This window comes from Schistocerca piceifrons, chromosome 8, assembly GCF_021461385.2.
Source record: "Schistocerca piceifrons isolate TAMUIC-IGC-003096 chromosome 8, iqSchPice1.1, whole genome shotgun sequence".
NCBI lineage: Eukaryota > Metazoa > Arthropoda > Insecta > Orthoptera > Acrididae > Schistocerca > Schistocerca piceifrons.
In genome coordinates, this window is record NC_060145.1 from 137,548,074 (window position 1) to 137,568,409 (window position 20,336).

At 44.2% G+C, this 20,336-nt stretch overlaps 1 protein-coding gene across 1 annotated transcript in view; it reads left to right on the forward strand.

Annotated features, from left to right (window-relative positions):
- The first annotated feature begins 515 nt into the window (after window positions 1-515).
- The window catches only part of LOC124711257, a 321,437-nt gene continuing 301,616 nt past the window's right edge, over window positions 516-20,336 (forward strand). Inside the window, exon 1 of the mRNA XM_047241229.1 lies at window positions 516-704. Coding sequence (XP_047097185.1) covers window positions 654-704 — 51 coding nt within the window. The 5' untranslated portion in view covers window positions 516-653. The remainder of the gene's footprint in view (window positions 705-20,336) is intronic.

A 20,336-nucleotide genomic window follows, 5' to 3' on the forward strand; every position in this document is an offset into this window, starting at 1 on the left:
CTAAATGATAAGGGATCTATCTTTCTATGTACTCGCAGCACATTTCTCGACGCAGGACAGAACCTTCCTTCTCCAGAATACCGATAGCTGGCTCGGGCTTATCACCGTAGCTGAAGGGCGAGTACACAGGTGCGGCCGGGTAATGATATGTCAAAAAAGCCGGAATAAATGGGGGACGAAACCGCATTCCACTTACGTACATTCATCGAATCGCGCGTCACCGTTCCAGGTCCGAACAGGGAAATGTGAAGCGCAAAATAGCAGCAGGAAAGCTGTGCTAGGAAAGGGCGACGCTTCCGGCGCCTAGCACGAGGAGGTACCGGGCCGTGCCCGCGTTCCGGGACGCGCGGCTGTGACGCGCGCGGCCGGTGCGCCTCTGCAAGTGACTCAGGGACGGCGGCGCGCCTTTTGCGTGGCCGGGCAGCGCCGGCTCCCCCACCCTGGACACGTCGGCCACGCCTGCGGACCCGCGCCGCCGCCAGCCGCTGGCCGCCAGACGCCAGTCAGTAGACGCGCGGCCGTCAGCTGATCGGCTGCCTGCTCGCCCGCTAGCCCCACCTGCCCTGTGCGCCCCGTGCTGCGCTCCGCTGTCCGACGTCCCGACCCGCCGCGCCAACTCCACTCGAATCGAATCGAACCGACTGTCATCGATCATGACGAATCGCTCCGTGTTCGCCCGAGGCCTGCTGGTCGCCACGTTGTCGGTAAGTCGATCACACAGAGGGTGGAACATTCATTTTTTTATTTCTCTGTAAGTCGAACTTATCTTAGAAGCTAGATTAAGGAAAGGCAAACCCACGTTTCTAGCATTTGTAGACTTAGAGAAAGCTTTTGACAATGTTGACTGGAAAGCCCTCTTTCAAATTCTGAAGGTGGCAGGGGTAAAATACAGGGAGCGAAAGGCTATTTACAATTTGTACAGAAACCAGATGGCAGTTATAAGAGTCAAGGAGCACGAAAGGGAAGTAGTGGTTAGGAAGGGAGTCAGACAGGGTTGTAGCCTCTCCCCGATCTTATTCAATCTGTATATTGAGCAAGCAGTGGAGGAAACAAAAGAAAATTCGGAGTAGGTATTAAAATCCATGGAGAAGAAATAAAAACTTTGAGGTTCGCCGATGACATTGTAATTCTGTCAGAGACAGCAAAGGACTTGGAAGAGCAGTTGAACGGAATGGACAGTGTCATGAAAGGAGAGTATAAGATGAACATCAACAAAAGCAAAACGAGGATAATGGAATGTAGTCGAATTAAGTCGGGTGATGCTGAGGGAATTAGATTAGGAAATGAGACACTTAAAGTAGTAAAGGAGTTTTGCTATTTTGGGAGCAAAATAACTGATGATGGTCGAAGTAGAGAGGATATAAAATGTAGACTGGCAATGGCAAGGAAAGCGTTTCTGAAGAAGAGAAATTTGTTAACATCGAGTATTCATTTAAGTGTCAGGAAGTCGTTTCTGAAAGTATTTGTATGGAGCGTAGCCATGTATGGAAGTGAAACATGGACGATTACTAGTTTGGACAAGAAGAGAATAGAAGCTTTCGAAATGTGGTGCTACAGAAGAATGCTGAATATTAGATGGGTAGATCATATAACTAATGAGGAGGTATTGAATAGGATTGGGCAATGTATTCTCAATACATTACATTTGTCTGTGGTAAGGGTCAGTAGCCACTCCCTGCACCAAGTACCTATCGGCTGCAGACCTTCCTGCATTTCGCTATAATTTTCTAATGTTGCAACTTCTCTGTATACTACAGCATCATCCGCGAAAAGCCGCATGGAACTTCCGACACTATCTGTTCAGTACAAAATGTCGAATCAAAACATCTTCAACCGTCTAAATTTCCAGTCGATATTTTATTTGAGCAATCAGTTTCAGTGCTACATCACACCATCTTCAGGCTCTCTGAACATGTGGGAAGGATCCCATCTCCGGTCCAGTCGAAACAGGGGCCAGCATTCAGTGACAGGTATCCGTGGATTTCTTCTGAACACAGCAATCCCTTCGATCACTACTTGCCGGTCGAATGGATTGCTGTCTTAAGAAGAAATCTACGGTTATCTGTCACTGAATGCTGGCCCCCATGTTGATCCTTTCCACACAGCTGTCAGGGAGCCTGGAGATGGTGTAATTTAGGACCGAAACTGGTTGCTCAAATAAAATAACGACTGGAAATTTAGACGACTCTAGTTGTTTTGAACCGACATTTTATCTATTTATTCAGCGTATACATGTCCGCCCCCGGTAGCTAAGTGGTCAGCGCGAGAGAATGTCAAAGCCCGGGTTCGATTCCCGGCAGGGTCGGTGATTTTTCTCCGCTCAGGAACTGCGCGTTGTGTTGTCATCATCATCATCATTTCATCCCCATCGACGCGCAAGTCGCCGAAGTGGCGTCAAATCGAAAGACTTGCACCCGGCGAGCGGTCTACCCGACTGGAGGCCCTAGTCACACGACATTTACATGTTATAGCGCATACATGCAACATTACATGCATACTTTACATGCAACTAGGGTTACAGACGTAATGGACAGAAACTATACAAAAATATAAAAAATTAACAATTTTGTAAACAAGATAGGTATAAAATAAATTTTACCAGGAGTCTCTCCTAACAGCCGCCATACGCATATTCTCTGGTGTTTCCGCAGATATCTGCAATTTCGTTTTTGCAATGTGTAGCTCGACTCAGCCCTAATAAACGGAGCTCATCGCGTCTTTTATACGACATCCAGAGTCGACCTAAAGCGTTGGTCTCTTTCTCCTTGCAAACAACATGCGACATTTGTTTTATCGATATGAATCAACAGGGACAGTAAAAAAAGAATAGTGGCCGAGCGGGTCTAGGCGCTACAGCCTGGAACCGCGCGACCGCTACGGTCGCAGGCTCGAATCCTGCCTCGGGCATGGATGTGTGATGTCCTTAGGTTGGTTAGGTTTAAGTAGTTCTACGTTCTAGGGGACTAATGATCTCAGATGTTAAGTCCCATGGTGCTCAGAGCCATTTTTTTTTGAAAAAAAAAACGAATAATAACTAGTACTCCAGCAGCGATTGAGTAGCGCTGCTCCAAGGTGGTAGCAGTCAGCACGGGCTAAGGCGGTGTTGTCACTCCTGGAGTACTGCCTATACTTCGTGTCTTACTCTCCCTGTTAAGTAACAGCGAACAAATGTCGCACTGGACTAGCGAATGAGTACGTAAAATACCCCTTTAACAAAAAATAATTTTGTTTCTAAAGGGAAACGAACCGACGCTTTCGTACGACACTGGGTTGGGTTGGTTGGGGGAAGAGACCAAACAGCGACGTCATCGGTCTCATCGGATTAGGTAAGGACAGGGAGGGAAGTCGGCCGTGCCCTTTCATAGGAACCATCCCGGCATTTGCCTGGAGCGATTTAGGGAAATCACGGAAAACCAAAATCAGGATGGCTGGACGCGGGACTGAACCGTCGTCCTTCCGAATGAGATTCCAGTGTGCTAACCACTGCGCCACCTCGCTGGTTGTACGACTCTGGACGCCGCATGAAAGACGTAGTGAGCACTATTTGTTTGAGCTGACTGGAGCTGTAGATTGCAAACATGAAATTGGAAATATCTACGGAAACATCAGACAAAATGCTCCTGACGACTCTTAGGAGAGAATCCCTGTATATCGATGCGAAGATGTTCGGTCCATTCTAGCGCCGATGGAGATACCTCCACTAAGTATACCTACTTGTAAGAGTACAGAGAACATTCGCTGCCAAGATGCTGGATGTGCTGTATCGGTGCTCTACGTCCACTGTCTGGAGATCTCATTTCTCCCTGTTGACACATAGTGTCCCAGGAGGACTGGTCAGTTTTCATGGATGTGACAAGAACGCTCATTTGAAGCAAAAACTTCATATGGATATGTGTCCCAATGCAAATGGTTTTCGAGGTAGAACACATTCAGTTTACACCCTTATTTATTTTCTCTGGTGTACAACAGTCGGTAAACAGCACACTTTGTAGCACAGCACACGTTTTGCAAAGTGCCAACCATTGCTCCTGGGACACTGATGCTCCTGGGACACTGACACGTGTATCTGTCGTCTGACAGTCACATACCTACCGTTATGCCTTTCAATATATAGGTTATATACGAAAATTCTTACTAAAGTCTTGTAGGAGTTGTAGACGGAAATTAGTAGATAAAGTTGTGATGGCCAGAAATATTCCATTTCGATACAAACCGCTTCACGATACGCACGCAAACTGAGAAGAGGGCATCGTAGTCAGTTCCTGTTGTAATAATGGCGGGTTTTTAGACATTATACCTTTTGCTGTGAGAAATTTTTGAATTTGTTTTGCTGCACTCTTCTCAAACACTTTTTAGAAAGTACCGGCAGAAGAGAGATAGGGTGTAGTTCCTCATATCTTCTGTTGATCCCCTTTTGAATAGTGGTTTTATATCTGCCTATTGTAATACATTTGGAAAGCATCCCTGCTGAAAACGTCGGTTAATCTAACTGACAGTGGTTGTGACTGCAGATGTGGGTATTTCTCAAGACAGAATTTCGTTTTCCACATCCCATTGGGTGATTTTTTCTAACTGTTTGAAAGATGTGCTTGGATTGTTTTCTAGATTTATGAAACTTACATTGTCTTGATAGGCTGCTAAATCTATGTCTGCCATTACTACATTTAAGAAGAATTCATTGAAACAATTTGACATCTGAACAGGGTTAATTACAGTATCATTTTCAAACCTAATTTTTGAAATCTCATAATTTTTAACTTTGGCTCCTAATTCTTACTGAACAACTGTCTTTGTCTTATTACCATGTTGGAGGATGAATGTATTATTGACCACTTTTTAGCTGCAACTACTCTTTCCTGAATACAGATCATAGCGATTGACATAGCCTACATAACACAGTCAAGATTTCTGTTTTGTGTAGCTCATTGTGGAGTTCCCATTTTCTAGCATTAGAAATTTTTGTTCATAGTGTAATCCACTATAGTTTACTGCTTGCTTTCTTTTGCCAAGATCTGAGAAGGGAAGTTTCATTAAACACATTTTTAAAGAACTAAAAATGGCGTCACGTCCGACTACAACAACGCTTGCGAGGGAATGATACGTTCACAACTAGGATGGTTGACTGTGGTGCTCCACGGAGGCGCGTGGTCTACTCTCGACTCTAAAGATGACGTCCTTTGTCACGTAGAAGACGCGATTGCCAGTACTCGAAACACTGCCCATGCCATGGCCTTCTGTGGACCTCGTAAGTCATTGTCTCCGTTGTGTGTGTGTGTGTGTGTGTGTGTGTGTGTGTGTGTGTGTGCATGTACTGTCAAGCTTACAATCACCTCTCTTATAAACGCTGTCACTATCATGAAAAAGAACGTTAGCTTGCAACTGTAATGAATCATGACTGATTTCGTCGCTTTAGTAACGTTGAGTGAGATAAAGATTATACGAAAAATCGATGATTCTTATCTTCGGCAGCGTTGTCTGGAGGAAACGTCTTCTATCATCGTCTTAATAACGATCAGGCTTTTTGATTTCGATATTAAAACACACGTCTTCTTTCTGGTTGAATATTGCGTTCAAAAATAACGCGTGCACATTCGACATTGACTTCAGGTCCCATTTTGATATCATTTACAAGCAAAGTTCACTTGAGTCTATTACACCACGACTCAAAATGGACTATTCACAAAACTGGTCGTAACGTAAGTGGATCATAACCATAACTGTTTTCAACCGTTCGTCTCTCATGGCGCCAAACGCAAGACCAAACACACAGATGTATTTCAAAGCTGTTAGAACGATTTATGAACTGTGATGTGAATCGTCTGTTACAAAAGAAGTCATGTGATATTGTGAAATGCAATTTTTATTGACTTTCATACCTTCAGTTTTATTTATTTCTGCAGTTTTAATGAACTATGCATGTGCCAGGATGACTGACCCTTCAGACTTTCTGTATCCTTAAATCCTGAGCATAGGGAATGCTCTAATTAACTTTAGAAACGGTAGAGAAATACTGCTAACCGAAAAGTGCGTCAATAAACCAAGCTTTCTGTCAAAAAACAAGAACCGCGCAATTCGACCAAAACAGGTATCGGGTGGGTAAATTCAGAAAGACCAGTAACGATTGATTCAATTTGGAAAAGAGAAACAAGCCAAGTCTGTTACAAGTGGGCGATTTGAATGTGATCCTACCGTGAATTGCATTTTACATCCAAAAGGAACATTTCCGGACATGGATTTCTTATGAAAACTTTATCTACTAAGCCCCCTCGGTAACACCTGTAGTAGGATTTGTAAACACCGTGCGTACCGGATTTATCAGAAATAAAACCAAAAACTCACGTAGTTGAAAGTACACCACAACAGAAGCAAAAATTTTCCAGTAAGCATGGCTCCACAAACGAGCTATTTGAGAGATGACTGCTAATGTGTGCTTACGAGCGGGCACATACTTCAGTATGAGTTGTTATCCTAGTCAGAACGAATGTAGTTGAAACGCAAACTTTTCGATTAAGTCTCTACCTAACTGGACACAAGTTTCACCCGTGTCCCACCTTAACAAGAAATGCAAAACTACTTCTGCACGTTACTTGTTGCAATTTACTGTACTGCCGTATCTAATAAAGGAGGTATTGCACGTGGCATCATCACATTTTGATGCAATTCAGCACTTGTTTCAGCGGTGAGTTACGGTTTCATTTAAGCACTCCGCATCAAATAGTAAGTCTTGAAAAGATTTCACAATTCGCCATTCCAGTTCTTCAAGTGTATAACCTGGAGTGCTGAGATGACTCCAGACAGAAAAATCCAGAGGACTGAGGACACGTAACCTTAAATGCCGAGGTACAGGCCCTATTCGGTGTATCCATCTTGAACCATATCGATAAGTTGGATGACGTCTTACGTCAGCAACAAAATGTACAAAACCTTGCACTACCACAGTCATAAAACATGAAACTTGGGGGAAATTTGAGCCCACTTAGATGGGGACTTAACCAAAGAACGTTTTAATTTTAAATACTTTGTGCAAATTTCAAGCCTGAAGGTGTGAAAGAGAGGTTCTAGGCGCTTGAATCTGGAACCGCGCGACCTCTATGGTCGCAGGTTCGAATCCTGCCTCGGGCATGGATGTGTGCGATGTCCTTAGGTTAGTTAGGTTTAATTAGTTCTAAGTTCTATGCGACTGATGACCTCAGATGTTAAGTCCCATATTGCTCAGAGCCGTTTGAACCATTTTTGCAAATTGCAACTATGTCTCACATTTAAGTCAGTGGTGGAACGTTACTGCATATTCGCATTTCTCTCGCAAACGGCCCGTTTGCCGACCAACGGAGGGCGTTCAGTAAGTAATGCAAGACATTTTTTTCTCAAAGCAGGTTGGCTTTATTCAGTATTCCAGTAAAAATATTATTGCCCACTCTTTTGGCTACAAAACCCTGTTTTTCATCATAATCACTGTTCAGTGCCATCAGCCATATGCCACCTTACTGGCAGGGCCTGTGCGTTCGCATGGTACCACTCTACTTGCTGGACGTCGGAGCCAACGTCTTACTGCATCAGTAACCTCCACCGCCAGTACAAGCAATTCTGCATAGATGATCAAAAAATTGGATCAAATGGCTCTGAGCACTATGGGACTTAACATCTGAGGTGATCAGTCCCATATAACTTATAACTACTTAAACCTAACTAACCTAATGACATCACACACATCCATGCCCGAGGCAGGATTCGAACCTGCGACTGTAGCGCTCGCGCGGTTCCAGACTGAAGCGCCTAGAACAGCTTGGCCACAAAAGCCGGCACATAGATGATCCTTCGTTGCTCTTTGTCTTCTGCTTGACGTCGAGGAACCCACCGGGCACATACCTTTGAGTACCCCAAAAGGTGGACGAGTGTGACAGCACTACGGCAGAGATGTCCAGCTGTGTTTGAGGGTGTTTGATGATGATCCGTCGATCACCTCGAATGAGAGTGTCCGCACGTTCCAACACTGCAGGAGTCACCTCTGTGTGCGGCCGGCCGCACGCGAGAGTTCGCGCGACATTGCTGTGATGATGACAGACGCCTCGCTCAACGACTCACCGTGCTTTTGTTCACTGCCAGATCTCCACAGACATTCTGCAAGCGTCCCTGAATATCTGCGGTGCTCTAGTTTTCCACCAAAAGAAACTCAATGACATCTCTCTGCTTGGAATGCACCTGTATTGTGGACGCTAATTTGAAGGTTATGTATAACGCCACCACGTATCGGAACTTCAGGAAATGAAGCGATGATATTCCAAAATGTTCCATAACAAATTTCGCATTTTTTGAACCGAAACCGACCGAGAAAAAAAATGTGCTGCATTGCTTATTGAACGCCCCACGTATTTACCAATAATTTCAGCAGTATCAGTTACCGCACTTAATAGTAATTCATCCTGTAGACAAAGAACTGGACGAAAGTAGTGCTTAGACATGTATAATGGATGCACACTTAATTAAATACACACATGTCATTTGCTCCTCGTAATACTGAGCTAGCATCATTCATATGGTGTTTGTGGACATAAACTCAGTTTCATTTCGTGATACGTAGGTGAAACCAGTTCAGAGATTGCGCATGAAGTGATTCACATGAAGGGCAAAGTTAAAGTTTCCTGGGTTATAATTTTTGATATCAGTTGTTGGGACACAATCAAATTATTATTATTATTATTATTATTTTGGATGGTGACGGCAAAATGCGAAGAATAATCAATGTGTTCAACAGTCACTGTGTCAGGCTACTGTGGGGAACCGATCTGTCCTCGCATGTTCACCACACTGCTACGCAGAAAGTTTCCGCGGACGTTAAGGCACCGGTTCAGCAACCTGGGGGCTGAAATCCCCGTATGATTCAGTTATATCGCTTAAGGAAATTGCCGGGATGGATCCACTGCAATGAACGTGTTAACTTCCTCCCGCCTCGCTGTCCAATGGTGTGTTCCGTCTACAATGACCTCATCGTCGACGGGACACTAAACGCTATTTGCCGTTCCATCAACCTATTGCAGTAGACTTCAGCTACAATCACTGTTTATTCTTAACGTTTTGCTCTCACTGCAATCAAACATGGAACTGGGAAACGCATCAAACCCATATTCCAGCCCATCCATCCAGACTTACATTTTCTGCGTATTCTCTAAATCATTTAAGCTAAACGCCTTGTTGGCGCCTTTCGAAGGGGGCACAGCTGGTTTCTTCCCTTATCCTTGTCTTCCTGATTCCTTACACTGTCTAGTGACCTTATCGATTAGGCATAAACAAAACATTCTGGCTTTCTTTCCTTGCACCAGACCAATATGAATGATAATTAATTGAAACCCTCAGCTGCCGACAGGTGTTGTTGATATACCTCGATGGGGACAGCTGAAAAGGTCTGCCCCGAGCGGGCCTAGAACCCGGGATCTCCTTCTTACATGCCAGATGATCTAGCCATCTGAGCCACCTAGGACACAGATGAACAGCTGTCCCCATCGAGGTATTTCAACAACACTTGTCGGCAGCGGAGGGTTTCAATTAATTATCATTTATTCTAGAGATGCTGCACGGTCATCAATGGTATCTGTTCTTTCGAGAACAGTTACTACCTTCATATATAGACAGTATGAGGTCGTCCTTCGGTCGGACAGATATAAGATGGAGACCATTTTTACTTCTAATAAGAACCTAAGCAATGTGTTACATGATTATTGCCGGCCAGAGTGGCCGAGAGGTTCTAGGCGCTACAGTCTGGAACCACGCGACCGCTGCGGTCGCAGGTGCGAATCCTACCCCGGGCATGAATGTGTGTGATGTCCTTAGGTTAGTTAGTTGTAAGTAGTTCTAAGTTCTACGGGACTGATGACCTCAGAAGTTAAGTTCCATAGTGCTCAGAGTCATTTGAACCTTTTTTTTTTTTTTTGTTACATTATTATCAGAGATCATATGAAACATCCCATCGGTACTTTTTTTATTTTCTTGTTTTAGTGACTGCAACTACACATGGCAAAAAATTAAAAATATTTGTAGGAATGCCATACAAAATGCACCAGACGTCTGTCAATAGGAACAGTCGCAGTAACAGAGTAAAACGGGTTTCGACCCTTGCCTTTCGCGGGCAGTGTTCTTAGGGCCTGAAGTATCGAGTTACAGCTCGAGTTCACTATCTATGACAGCGGGTCGTGAATATTTCCTGGATAGCTCACTCGAGAAGAGCGCTGCCGGCGAAAGAGAAAGAACTGTGCTCGAGTCCCGTTCGAACACACAGTTTTACTTTACCAGCTAGGTTCACAACACTGCACATTCTGCCGCAGAGTGAAAGACTCATTCTGGATTCGCTAAAACCTCTGTACTCTGCTTACGGAAATATGGATTCTCGTAAGATTATCAAGAGCCAAATAAAAAACTGAGCACTATGGGACTTAACTTCTGAGGTCATCAGTCCCCTAGAACTTAGAACTACTTAAACCTAACTAACGTAAGGACATCACACACATCCATGCCCGAGGCCGGATTCGAACCTGCGACCGTAGCGGTCACGCGGTTCCAGACTGCAGCGCCTAGAACCGCACGGCCACTCCGGCCGGCCGCGATTTCGTTTCGTGAAACCAAAGCACACATTGCGCTTTCTCCTGCTTCGATGCCATTTCGCCAGCAACTAACATGACCTAACAGACCGCGTCGGTGTTGTGGAGCACTAGCGCCATCTATTGGTCACAACCACTAGTAACACTAACCTATGTAACGGCATCAAATGTAACTTATTATGTCAAACGGTTATTCTGTTATAAATTTTTATAATCAGGTCAAGACTTTGTGCTCACCCTGTACTTGGATGGTTCTTTCGATAAGGCCGAGTGATCCGTGTGTAATAACCTATCATGTGGTAAATTATTCTTTCATTATTACGTTATGGACTTAAAGAAAAGGAAGGTGATTGGTCTCATAAATTTGATCCTGTCACGTACTCCACATTACTTGATTGGATTTGAACGTATGACCAATAAATTATGCGCCTTAGACATTTATTAATCAGATGTGATGTGACAGAAGTCATGAGATAGGGACATGTGCTTATACAGATGGCGCTGGTATCGCGTATAAAAGTTACAAAAGGTAATTGATAAAGCTGTCGTTGCTAGTCAGGTGATTTCATGTGAAAAGGTTTCCGACGTGATTACGGCCGCACGAAGGGATTTGAACGCGAAATGGTAGTTGGAGCTAGACGCATGGTACATTCCATTTCGGAAATCGTTACGGAATTTAACATTCGGAGATCCGTAGTGCCAAGAACGTGCCGAGAATACGAAATTTCACGGACAATGGAGTGGCCGACGGGACACAGAGTGGTTCAAATGGTTCAAATGGCTCTGAGCACTATGGGACTTAACTTCTGAAGTCATCAGTCTCCTAAAACTTAGAACCACTTAAACCTAACTAACCTAAGGACATCACACACATCCATGCCCGAGGTCGCGCGGTTCCGAACTGTAGCGCCTAGAACCGCTTGGCCATCCCGGCCGGCCAACACAGAGTGAAATAACCGTAGAGACTAAGGAGAGATGTACGATTAACGTATCCTTTAGGACAGTGCGGCGAAAATAGGCGTTAACGGGTTATGGCAGCTGACGACAGCCGCGAGTTCTTTTGCTAACAGCACTATATCGCCTGCATGGCCTCTCCTGTGATCGTAACCACATCGGTTGGACCCTAGACAACCGGAAACCTTGGCCTCGTCAGACGAGTCCCGATTTCAGTTGGTAAGAGGTGATTGTAGGGTTCGACTGTGGCAGACACATCATGAAACCATGGACCCGAGTTGACAACAAGGCACTGTGCTGGCTGATGCGGCTCCTTCATGGTGTGGTGGGCATTTATCTGGTCTGCTCCAAATGAACCGATCATTGACAGTAAATGGTTATGTTCGGCTACTTGGAGACGATTTGCAGCCACTTCTGGTCTTCATGTCCTCCTCACCCCCCCCCCCTAAAAAAAATAAAATAAAACAAAAAAAAGATGGAATTTTTATGGATAACAATGCGCCGTGTCATCGGTTTGAAAAACATTCGGTATAATTCGAGAGAATGTTTTGGCTACCCAGATCGTCCGACATGAATCCTATCGAACATTTACGGGACAATCGACTGGACAGTTAATGCACAAAATCCTTCACTGGCAACAGTTCGTAATTAAGGACGGCTATAGAGGAAGCATAGATCAATATTTTTGCAGGGCACTTCCAACGATTTGTTGAGTCCATGCGGCTGGTCCCGGCGGAGGTTCGAGTCCTCCCTCGGGCATGGGTGTGTGTGTGTTTGTCCTTAGGATAATTTAGGTTAAGTAGTGTGTAAGCTTAGGGACTGATGACCTTAGCAGTTAAGTCCCAAAAGATTTCACACACATCTGAGTCCATGCCACGTCGGGTTGCTGCATTATGCCAGGCAAAAGGCGATGCGACACGATATTAGGAGGTGACTTTTGTTACGTCAGTGTAGATAACGGCAACAGTAAAATAATACGAATAATATTCACATTTAGTGTAACCTCCCAATAGAAAAGTTCCGAAACCTCCCAACAGTAAAAAATATAACTATAACATTTACATTTAGCGTAACTTCCCAATAAATAAATTGCGTAACCTATCAATAATAAAGTGTGACTAATCTCTCAATAAAAAATTGTGGCTCACTTAAAACCTTTCAATAACTGACTGTGAATTTAAACTGGCAAATTTTGGACATCAGCAGTGCTGCGTCATGGCCCTGAAAGATCATTCTGAATAAATAGAAAATTCTTCCTTCAATAAGGTCGCCGGATAACGCATATATATCTGCTCCTATAAGAAATGTTTCTGGCATAGCCGAGTGCAATGCTGGCCGATAGATTTGTCACGTATAAAAAGAAACAACTGATTTTCCTTTACAACAATCGGGATGACCGTGGATTCGAAAAATTAGTAAATTCTTTAAATTGAAATGAATGATTGTAAAAAGTTAATTGTTACAAGAAACATTATTATTAAGAGATTTCTTTTTAAAAGCATTTACATGGGGCTTGATATAACAATATTACATATGCGCGAGGCTGCTTTTACCTTATACTACAACGCTCAGGTAACGCCATCGCTCCCCACGCCGGGTCAGCCAACTCCACACACACAACTGCTTGCTAGCCACTACTTACTCCTACTGCTACACAGTTCCTACTGCATACAACACTGCTCTTTGGTCTGAGATTCTCTTATAACTTACATATCGCAGGCAGCGCGAGCAATCCATCGAAATTACATCTGCTTGAGTGCGCTAGCAACAAATTCCTTAATCATGGACCTCTTACAAGGTCTAGAACTTAGGACTTATCAAAAGAAATAACCACGTCAGCGTGAGAAATCGGCACCCTTTAGAACACAGGATGGCCTGCACGGGCCCACTAATTTTACAAAGGAACGGCACAGTCTTGTCCTCGCATGCCACTTATCAATGCAACATACATAACGCGCTGCCATGTGCTCCCCTCACAGACTGTTCCTTCTGACCAACCTATTACTCTTATCCTGTCTCCATCGCAACTCTTAACGACTGTACTAGAATGGGTGGCGTTGTTATCTCGTGCTCTCCAGGGTCAAAATGGCAATACACGTGATTAAACATCTCTATTAGCACATTGTCCAAGAGGTGTAGTCGAATATTAGCCACTGCTGCCCTTGGCTTTTATCTGCTAAGGCAGTTTCTCATTACGTTAGATGTATCCGGAATTTCAGAACAGTTGTTGTACTTGTACATTAAGATCCGCCTAACAGCTGTGCTAACAGCTTCTGGACCCGCATATATGTTTCACAGGACGATGTGAGTGATTTTGGGACTTTTAGTGTAAGTTTCTGACGTAGACATAAGTTGAGTTGTCTTGTTTTGATGTTTTGGAGAGAACTGATGCCTCCCTTCTCACAAAAAGCAGGAAGCGACCCGACAAATCTTTAACATGTGAATCTGAGGAGCGGGCCACCACTAAGCTATCTTTTGTATCCCCAATGCGTTATTCCGTGAGGTGAGCTCTGAGGCCGAACTCGGAACATTTGCGAATAATCTCATTAAGAGCTGTACTCCATGTTTATTTACGAGTATATCGTTATTCCCCCCCCCCCCCCACCCCCCATGAACCATGAACCTTGCCGTTGGTGGGGAGGCTTGCGTGCCTCAGCGATACAGATAGCCGTACCGTAGGTGCAACCACAACGGAGGGGTATCTGTTGAGAGGCCAGACAAACGTGTGGTTCCTGAAGAGGGGCAGCAGCCTTTTCAGTAGTTGCAAGGGCAACAGTCTGGATGATTGACTGATCTGGCCTTGTAACAATAACCAAAACGGCCTTGCTGTGCTGGTACTGCGAACAGCTGAAAGCAAGGGGAAACTACAGCCGTAATTTTTCCCGAGGGCATGCAGCTTTACTGTATGATTAAATGATGATGGCGTCCTCTTGGGTAAAATATTCCGGAGGTAAAATAGTCCCCCATTCGGATCTCCGGGCGGGGACTACTGAAGAGGATGTCGTTATCAGGAGAAAGAAAACTGGCGTTCTACGGATCGGAGCGTGGAATGTCAGATCCCTTAAACGGGCATGAAGGTTAGAAAATTTAAAAAGGGAAATGGAGAGGTTAAAGTTAGATATAGTGCGAATTAGTGAAGTTCGGTGGCAGGAGGAACAAGACTTCTGGTCAGGTGACTACAGGGTTATAAACACCAAATCAAATAGGGGTAATGCAGGAGTAGGTTTAATAATAAACAGGAAAATAGGAATGCGGGTAAGCTACTACAAACAGCATAGTGAACGCATTATTGTGGCCAAGATAGATACGAAGCCCACACCTATTACAGTAGTACAAGTTTATATGCCAACTAGCTCTGCAGATGACGAAGAAACTGAAGAAATGTATGATGAAATAAAAGAAATTATTCAGATAATGAAGGGAGACGAAAATTTAATAGTCATGGATGACTGGAATTCGAGTGTAGGGAAAGGGAGAGAAGGAAACGTAGTAGGTGAATATGGATTGGGGGTAAGAAATGAAAGAGGAAGCCGCCTGGTAGAATTTTGCACAGAGCACAACGTAATCATAGCTAACACTTGGTTTAAGAATCATGAAAGAAGGTTGTATACATGGAAGAACCCTGGAGATACCAAAAGGTATCAGATAGATTATATAATGGTAAGACAGAGATTTAGGAACCAGGTTTTAAATTGTAAGACATTTACAGGGGCAGATGTGGTCTCTGACCACAGTCTATTGGTTATGACCTGTAGATTAAAACTGAAGAAACTGCAAAAAGGTGGGAATTTAAGGAGATGGGACCTGGATAAACTGAAAGAACCAGAGGTTGTACAGAGTTTCAGGGAGAGCATAAGGGAACAATTGACAGGAATGGGGGAAAGAAATACAGTAGAAGAAGAATGGGTACCTTTGAGGGATGAAGTAGTGAAGGCAGCAGAGGATCGAGTAGGTAAAAGGACGAGGGCTAGTAGAAATCATTGGGTAACAGAAGAAATATTGAATTTAATTGATGAAAGGAGAAAATATAAAAATGCAGTAAATGAAGCAGGCAAAAAGAAATACAAACGTCTCAAAAATGATATCGACAGGAAGTGCAAAATGGCTAAGCAGGGATGGCTAGAGGACAAATGTAAGGATGTAGAGGCTTATCTCACTAGGGGAAAGATAGATACTGCCTACAGGAAAATTAAAGAGACCTTTGGAGATAAGAGAACGACTTGTATGAATATCAAGAGCTCAGATGGAAACCCAGTTCTAAGCAAAGAAGGGAAAGCAGAAAGGTGGAAGGAGTATATAGAGGGTCTATACAAGGGCGATGTACTTGAGGACAATATTATGGAAATGGAAGAGGATGTAGATGAAGATGAAATGGGAGATACGATACTGCGTGAAGAGTTTGACAGAGCACTGAAAGACCTGAGTCGAAACAAGGCCCCGGGAGTAGACGACATTCCATTGGAACTACTGATGGCCTTGGGAGAGCCAGTCCTGACAAAACTCTACCATCTGGTGAGCAAGATGTATGAAACAGGCGAAATATCCTCATACTTCAAGAAGAATATAATAATTCCAATCCCAAAGAAAGCAGGTGTTGACAGATGTGAAAATTACCGAACAATCAGTTTAATAAGCCACAGCTGCAAAATTCTAACACGAATTCTTTACAGACGAATGGAAAAACTAGTAGAAGCCGACCTCGGGGAAGATCAGTTTGGATTCCGTAGAAACACTGGGACACGTGAGGCAATACTGACCTTACGACTTATCTTAGAAGAAAGATTAAGGAAAGGCAAACCTACGTTTCTAGCATTTGTAGACTTAGAGAAAGCTTTTGACAATGTTGACTGGAATACTCTCTTTCAAATTCTAAAGGTGGCAGGGGTAAAATAAAGGGAGCGAAAGGCTATTTACAATTTGTACAGAAACCAGATGGCAGTTATAAGAGTCGAGGAGCATGAAAGGGAAGCAATGGTTGGGAAGGGAGTAAGACAGGGTTGTAGCCTCTCCCCGATGTTATTCAATCTGTATATTGAGCAAGCAGTAAAGGAAACAAAAGAAAAATTCGGAGTAGGTATTGAAAATCCATGGAGAAGAAATAAAAACTTTGGATGAATTTCGCAGTCGCACCTAAGCGAGTTCCAAAAGAAGATATCATAGAATCCGTAGAGGCTTCGGTACGTCATCTGCCACAGGCCGAGGCGGAGAAGATCCGGCAGGAAACGGTCAGAGTTCTGAATAAAGCAAAGCCACCGAAGCAAAACATCAACGCTGAGGAATACCATGCCATTAAGGAACTCAGGGACAACCCCCACTTAGTAGTGGTACAGGCAGATAAGGGCAACGCCACTGTAGTCTTGGACACGACTGATTACAACAAACGAATGGAAGATATTCTCGCAGAACCTATCTACAAGAAACTACAGGGAGATCCGACGGCCAAGGTAATCAAAACGACGCAGGCACTGCTCAAGCACTCTAGAATCAATTTCGACAAGGCCAGAAGATTCATCCCGCAAGTGACACAGGCACCAAGGATACATGGTGTACCGAAGGTACACAAAACCGACTTCCCCTTAAGGCCCATAGTAAACAGTATAAATTCGCCGACCTACTACCTAGCGAAAGAACTGGCACCTAGGCTCCGACACCTAGTGCATCAAACCGAGTCCTACATTAAGGATTCCACTCACTTCGTGTCTCTTCTAAAGGAAATGCGTGTTACGGACCAAGATCTGATGGTTAGCTTCGACGTCAAATCCCTATTCACGAATGTCCCAGTGTCAGTACTGTGAACATCCTAGAAGAACGCGTGGCACCTGATGTATGTGATCTTGTGCGCCACTGTCTGACGACCACCTATTTCAGGTGGAGAGGTCAATTTTATGAACAAACTGACGGTGTAGCTATGGGCTCACCCCTATCGCCTATCGCAGCAGAAATTTTCATGGAGGCATTTGAGGAAACAGCCCTCCAGTCCGCACCATTACGTCCAAATTGTTGGCTTCGCTATGTCGATGATACTTTCGTCATCTGGCCCCACGGAGAAGAGGAGTTACAGAACTTCCACAAGCACCTTAACCAACAGCATAGGAAAATCCAGTTTACAATGGAAACAGAGAAGAATGGGGTGCTGCCTTTTCTCGACGTGGAAGTTTATCGAAAACCTGATGGTCAACTTGGCCACAAAGTGTACAGGAAACCAACCAATACGGACAGGTACCTTCACGCCTCCTCCCACCATCACCCCACGCAGAAGAAGTCCGCCCTGCACACGCTAACGAAGAGAGCGTACAGGATAAGCGACGAAGAACATCTGAAGACAGAACTTGAACACCTCAGGTCCATCTTCGGAACTAATGGCTATGGGAAGCAGATGATAGACAGCACCATGTCGACAAGGGAGAAGACTAATAGGGAAGAGGAGAAGGAGGCACAGAGCATTGTTGTGTTACCATATGTACAAGGGGTCACCGAACGTATTGGCAAAATTCTACGAAAAGCCGACATCAAACCAATTTTCCGAAGCAGAAACAAAATATCAGACATGCTCGGTTCTACCAAGGATGCAGTTGACAAACTACACACAGCTGGCGTGTATGAAATTGGTTGTGCGTGTGGATTAGTTTACATAGGTGAGACGGGACGTCCGATCAGCACTAGGCTCTCGGAACATGAAAGATATATCCGCCTGAAACAACACACTAAGTCAGCAGTGGCGGAACACCGAGACGAGTGCGGGAAACCAATATTTTTTCAAGAAGCCCGCGTCCTGGCGAAACAGCCTCTCACTTTCAAAAGAAAGATTAGAGAGGCGATAGAAATAGCCAAAAGACCCGCCAACATGAATAGAGAGGACGGGTACAAGCTTCCGAGGTCTTGGCTGCCTGCAATAGCAGGGCTACGGAGCGGCGGCAGAGCCGAGGCGGCCCATGCGGATACGCGGAGAGCCACAGTAGTGGTCGCGAGCACACAGAGCAATGGCACGCCGCAGCCGGCTTCTGGACAGCATGGAAACAGTGTGACGTCACAGCCATCACCTGTTCGCTATTCGTCCGTCTCCTCCAATGGGGTGGATTAATATAAAGACCAATAGAAAACAGCTATTTCTGCCAATGACAGATAATAAAGGAAACACCAATAAAGCATACCTTTCACCCCTCCTCCTCCTCCTAGTACAGCCAATCAAGTAACGACACGGTTTTCTCGTGCAGCTATTTAAGGAATCCAAGTGTGTTCATTTAGCAGTTAGCGTAAGGCCCTGATGAAGGCTAGCTGCAACGCTGGCCGAAACGTTGGCGCATTTTAAAATTATGACGATGCGGTCTGATACCCTGAAGAATTTTATTGAAGAAGACAACGGCCGCGGAAGCCTACGCTTACAAAAAACTTTAAGGTTCGCCGATGACATTTTAATTCTGTCAGAGGCAGCAAAGTACTTGGAAGAGCACTTGAATGGAATGGACAGTGTCTTGAAAGGCGGATATAAGATGAACATCAACAAAAGCAAAACGAGGATAATGGAATGTAGTCGAATTAAATCGGGTGATGCTGAGGGAATTAGATTAGGAAATGAGACACTTAAAGTAGTAAAGGAGTTTTGCTATTTGGGGAGCAAAATAACTGATGATGGTCGAAGTAGAGAGGATATAAAATGTAGACTGGCAATGGCAAGGAAAGCGTTTCTGAGGAAGAGAAATTTGTTAACATCGAGTATAGATTTAAGTGTAAGGAAGTCATTTCTGAAAGTATTTGTATGGAGTGTAGCCATGTATGGAAGTGAAACATGGACGATAAATAGTTTGGACAAGAAGAGAATAGAAGCTTTCGAAATGTGGTGCTACAGAAGAATGCTGAAGATTAGATGGGTAGATCACATAACTAATGAGGAAGTATTGAATAGGATTGGGGAGAAGAGAAGTTTGTGGCACAACTTGACCAGAAGAAGGGATCGGTTGGTAGGACATGTTCTGAGGCATCAAGGGATCACCAATTTAGTATTGGAGGGCAGCGTGGAGGGTAAAAATCGTAGAGGGAGACCAAGAGATGAATACACTAAACAGATCCAGAAGGATGTAGGTTGCAGTAGGTACTGGGAGATGAAGAGGCTTGGACAGGATAGAGTAGCATGGAGAGCTGCATCAAACCAGTCTCAGGACTGAAGACCACAACAACAACAACATCGTTATTTTTATATTTTAGGTTTCTTTCAATAAGCCTACTATTCCTCTTGTACAATGACATTAGTATATTCAACGATGATTTTTATTTAAACCAAATTAAATAATATTTCCCGCATCTAATAACGATAGGAAGCAGTATTAGGGTTTAACGTCCTGTCAGCGACGTGGAAATCATTAGAGACGGACTACAAGATCGAACTGGGCCAGAATGGAGCAGGAAGTCGAAAGTATCTTTCCTAAAGGAACCCTCCTGGTAACTCCTTAAGCAGAAAATCACGGAGATTTGAACATTCGTACTCACGTATGTTAGTTCTGTGTCCTATCATGTGTTGTCTTACTTGATTTTAACACTGAAGTCAGAGATGAATTTGTGAACCGATTAATCTTTTTTTAAATTTGTGGTAAGATCTTATGGGACCAAACTGCTTAGATCATCGGTCCCTATGCTTACACAGTATTTAATCTAACTTAAACTAACTTACTCTATGGACAACACACACACCCATGCCCGAGGGAGGACTCGAACCTCCGACGGGGGGAGCCGCGCGTACCGTGACAAGGCGCCCTAGACCGCGCTGCTAACCCGTGCGGCTGTGAACCGATTAAAACA